Source organism: Micropterus dolomieu, linkage group LG14 (genome assembly GCF_021292245.1).
Source record: "Micropterus dolomieu isolate WLL.071019.BEF.003 ecotype Adirondacks linkage group LG14, ASM2129224v1, whole genome shotgun sequence".
Classification (NCBI taxonomy): domain Eukaryota; kingdom Metazoa; phylum Chordata; class Actinopteri; order Centrarchiformes; family Centrarchidae; genus Micropterus; species Micropterus dolomieu.
The window spans coordinates 13,265,085-13,269,052 of record NC_060163.1 but is presented as its reverse complement, the minus strand read 5'-3'; the positions used below and the strand labels follow the sequence as shown (position 1 = coordinate 13,269,052).

At 37.9% G+C, this 3,968-nt stretch overlaps 1 protein-coding gene across 7 annotated transcripts in view; it reads right to left on the bottom strand.

The window, feature by feature from the left end:
• The window catches only part of pth3r (parathyroid hormone 3 receptor), an 18,335-nt gene continuing 14,367 nt past the window's right edge, over positions 1 to 3,968 (bottom strand). For all 7 annotated transcript variants that reach the window (XM_046069071.1, XM_046069073.1, XM_046069066.1 and 4 more), the window contains 2 exons: positions 1,752 to 1,793; positions 1 to 1,651 (listed from right to left, as the gene is read on the bottom strand). In XM_046069071.1, coding sequence (XP_045925027.1) covers positions 1,208 to 1,651; positions 1,752 to 1,793 — 486 coding nt within the window. In that variant the 3' untranslated portion in view covers positions 1 to 1,207. The remainder of the gene's footprint in view (positions 1,652 to 1,751; positions 1,794 to 3,968) is intronic.

Genomic DNA, 3,968 nt, shown 5'->3' with positions numbered 1-3,968 from the left:
TTCAGTTTAACTTAATTCACTTTATTCAAACACCAAAAACATGTATTAAATTATCTTTAAACACAGAACAGTTACCTCTTTTTCTAAATAGTCTTAAAATATTTACAGGCACAATTTCCTGTCTGTTTATCTTGTGGATACTGGTGGCTTGTGCTGCAGGTTCGTCACCCATGCTCGAGGTCTACAAACAGCTCAGGTCCCCTCAGGCCTCTTGCTGCGAGCCGAGGCCTGAGGGGAGGGTGTGAGATTCTAGACGGTATTGTGAGGGCAAGAGGTCACACGGAAAAAGGAGCATCAGCCCTCAGGGTCCTGCCAGACAGATAAATAGGACTAAGTAGACAACATGGACAGCAACAAAAGTGCAGAGAGAAGTTCAACCTGTCTAAACCTGCTGTCTGGACACTACTGACTGTTGGAAACAATCAAATGTGGACAGTTAGCTCGGTAGAGTGACTACTTAGGATCGCTACAGTAGATTCATAGAAAGAAGCCGCACACACACACATACACACACACACACAATAAGAAAGATGTGAAGAGGGAGACGAAGAAGTTGCCCTGTTTAAACAACTAGGTCTGTCCCTCAACTTTAAATTATCTGCAGCATCACCGATTCACAGATTATTTGGCTTCATTTATCTGTTCACATTTCTATCATATCAACCAAAAGCATATAAAAATGTTTGTACAATTCATGAACACTGACAGAAATTAAAATGATCTGTAAGAAACCCATCAGACTGTGTAACATCAGAGAGTTGGGATTATAGTACAACACAAACCCCCGCAGACACATGCATACAATCCTGATGTATTGAGGCCTTCGCTGTCATTTCGCAAAATGAAAATGTGTTTGTTTTCCCTCATAGTTTATACAATGGAATCTGATCCCATCTACAAAAAAAAGTTTGTTGATGACAAAACAATCTCATCACAAGGTCTGCTCGGTAGCTTCTCTGGAGCTTTTGTTCATATCACACGATCTTCAGGAAACAGAGTTTGTTCAGCTGCTAGATTAAAACAATATCTGAAATTTCCTTGAAATGTCTAGTTTGGTAGGTCCTCAGTCGTGTATTTACAAATGCAAATCAACAAACATAGAGGCTTGTACAGCTGCTTTAGTCAAATCAGAAAGATTCATTCCTGTCATCTAATTTAGTCTGAATGAGTCGATATTTCATGTATGCTCATCTGAACGTCAAAACAATCACAAGATGGTCTCCAGCTCTTTTAGAGATAAGGAGCTATCTGGATCTTCTGCAGGGGGCTGGGCTGGCGAAGCTTTCTGACTTTTTGAGTTATTATTTTCCTTGTTGGCTCTGGCATGCCTGGCAAAGACTCCGGGGCCGGACATCTCAGTATCACCGGACACATATCGGGGCAGGCTGGTCTGTGGGTGAAGAGTGCCGTGGCGAGCCTGCCTGACCCCTGAACCTCCACCAGCAGTTCCTCCTGAGCACGCCACACCTCCGGTGAAAGAAAGTGCTCTGGGATTGGCAGCAGACAAGCTGACACTGTGGGTGGTGGTGTGTGACATCATGCCGCCGTAGTAACAGCTGCCTCCGCCGCCACTGCTGGTCATCCTGGCTTTCTGTTTGAGGTCCAGCGTGAGGCTGCGTCTTAACCATGCCTTCTTTACCTCTGCCTGCACCTGAGAACCGGAACAGGGAGACAACCAAAAAGTGTATCAGACCTCAAAAGACTGAGTAAATCTGAGATGACTCTTCAAACAAAATCATAGCTTTTATTACCTCCCCATTGCAGAAACAGTAGATAAATGCCACAAAAAAGCCCTGCAAAGATGAAATTAAGATTTTATTAAAAACCAAAGTAGGCCTACACCACATTTTTCTAAATGTATTGCATCTAAATACGGTAACTGTATTATGTTATGTAGTGGCCACAAGATATCACATATTCTGTTACCTAAAAGAATGATTAAAGCAAGTCATATATATTTACATAGCCCAAATATCACAAATCACACATCTACAATACTTCAACTTTTTCTACAATACGCTTATTTGTTTTCTTGACGAGACTTAGATGAGAAGCTTGATACCACGCTCACGTCTGTATGGTAAATGAGTCATTCCACAAAACCGGTACGATTGTCCCTCCAACCATTTTCAGTGTATTTTATCTAGTGGGTCATTTTTAAAAGCGTTTTAAATCAATTGAAATGTCCCCTTTAATAAAGTGTAAAAACATTATGTTCACTTTAAATTCTATTTTTTTTTTCAGTTGACACCATATATGTTCCTCATGACCTTCTATGAAAGTATACTTGGGATATGACTAATGAAAATTTTAAGTCCATACATTTACTATTTACATAAACATCTATCTGTTCTTTTTTGCTTTTAATGTTTTTTTGCTAAATAAATTCAGGATTATCCATTAAAATCACATTATTTAGCTCCATACCTAATAATGAAGTGATGATTTTGTGACATCAACAACAGTAAGTGACATTGTGCAGAGACAAGCAAGTTACCACCTTCTTTTAGACTACTCTCGACTGCTCTCCTGTTATTGACCACATTAAGAGCAGTGGCCATCTGAGGGGAAAAATCACAACCCCGTTACTTTTTTGATCATAACAGGGTTGTGAGATTGGATTGTATTGTGTTTTAACACTTTGTTTATGAAGTTATTTTAATTAATTATTTTATTTGATCAACCGTCTTATACCACATGCATATGTTGTCTGCACGTGTGTTCTGCCTACATTTTCATACATCAATGATAACTAAACTGCTCTGAAACAGTGTTTGATTTAATCTTCATCACATCATTCACATCATCTACAAGCATCAATGAGTCATCAGTGAGTTTACCATGCTGGTAAAGAAAGCTCAGAAATGGCTGTATTTCTCAAGGAAACTAAAGAAGACTAATATCCACCTATCTAGTGTGTATAATTTGTGTATATAATGCACACACACACACATACACTTATACTTCTATCTTTGTGAGAATATTTATTGACCTATCTCTCATTTACTCATTTACCTATCTAAAATTTCTTAACAGTCTTTTGAAGAAGTGAGGAACAGTCAAAATGTCCTCACTTAAATAAAACAAAAATTGCAGTTGGGTTAATGAAACTCAGTTAAACTGCATTTTAATATATTGACCATAAATTGTTATTCAATTAAAAACAAAGTTCATAGAAAATCATACAGTGAATTTCAGTTAAAAAAAACCCCTATATGTTAAGCTGTAAGTGTCTCTTCAACCCCGTTACCAGTCTCAACCCCCGTCATACCTACATTTTGTTATTTTATGTTTTTTAATTTATGAAAAAGTAATTTCATATAATAATAATAATAATAATAATAATCCTTATTTGTAGAGCACTTTTCAAAAACAAGTTACAAAGTGCTTTAACAAGTGTAAAGACAATTATACTCAAGAGACAATAATACAAAAAACAATACAAGATAAAAGCATGAAAACATTGAAAAGACTAAAATACAGATAAATATAAAATTAGTAAAATACAATAAAATAAAAGATCAGGAAAGGCTCTCCTATAAAAGTATGTTTTAAGAACGGACTTAAAAGAGTTCACTGACTCAGCCGACCTGATTTCCTCGGGCAGGCTGTTCCAGAGCCTTGGGGCCCTGACAGCAAACGCTCTGTCCCCTTTAGTTTTCAGTCGAGACTCTGGAACAGACAACAGACCTCTGCCCGAGGATCTCAAGGTGCGTGCTGGTGTGTATGGGACTAAAAGTTCAGAAATATAACAAGGCGAGAGGCCATGAAGAGCTTTAAAAGTGATCAATAGAATTTTAAAGTCAATTCTAAAACATACTGGGAGCCAGTGTAATGAAGCTACAATAGGAGTAATGTGGTCATATTTCTTTGTTCTGGTTAAAAGCCTGGCAGCTGAGTTCTGGACAGTCTGAAGTCGATCAATAGATTTTTGGGTTAAACAGGTGAAAAGGCTGTTGCAATAATCC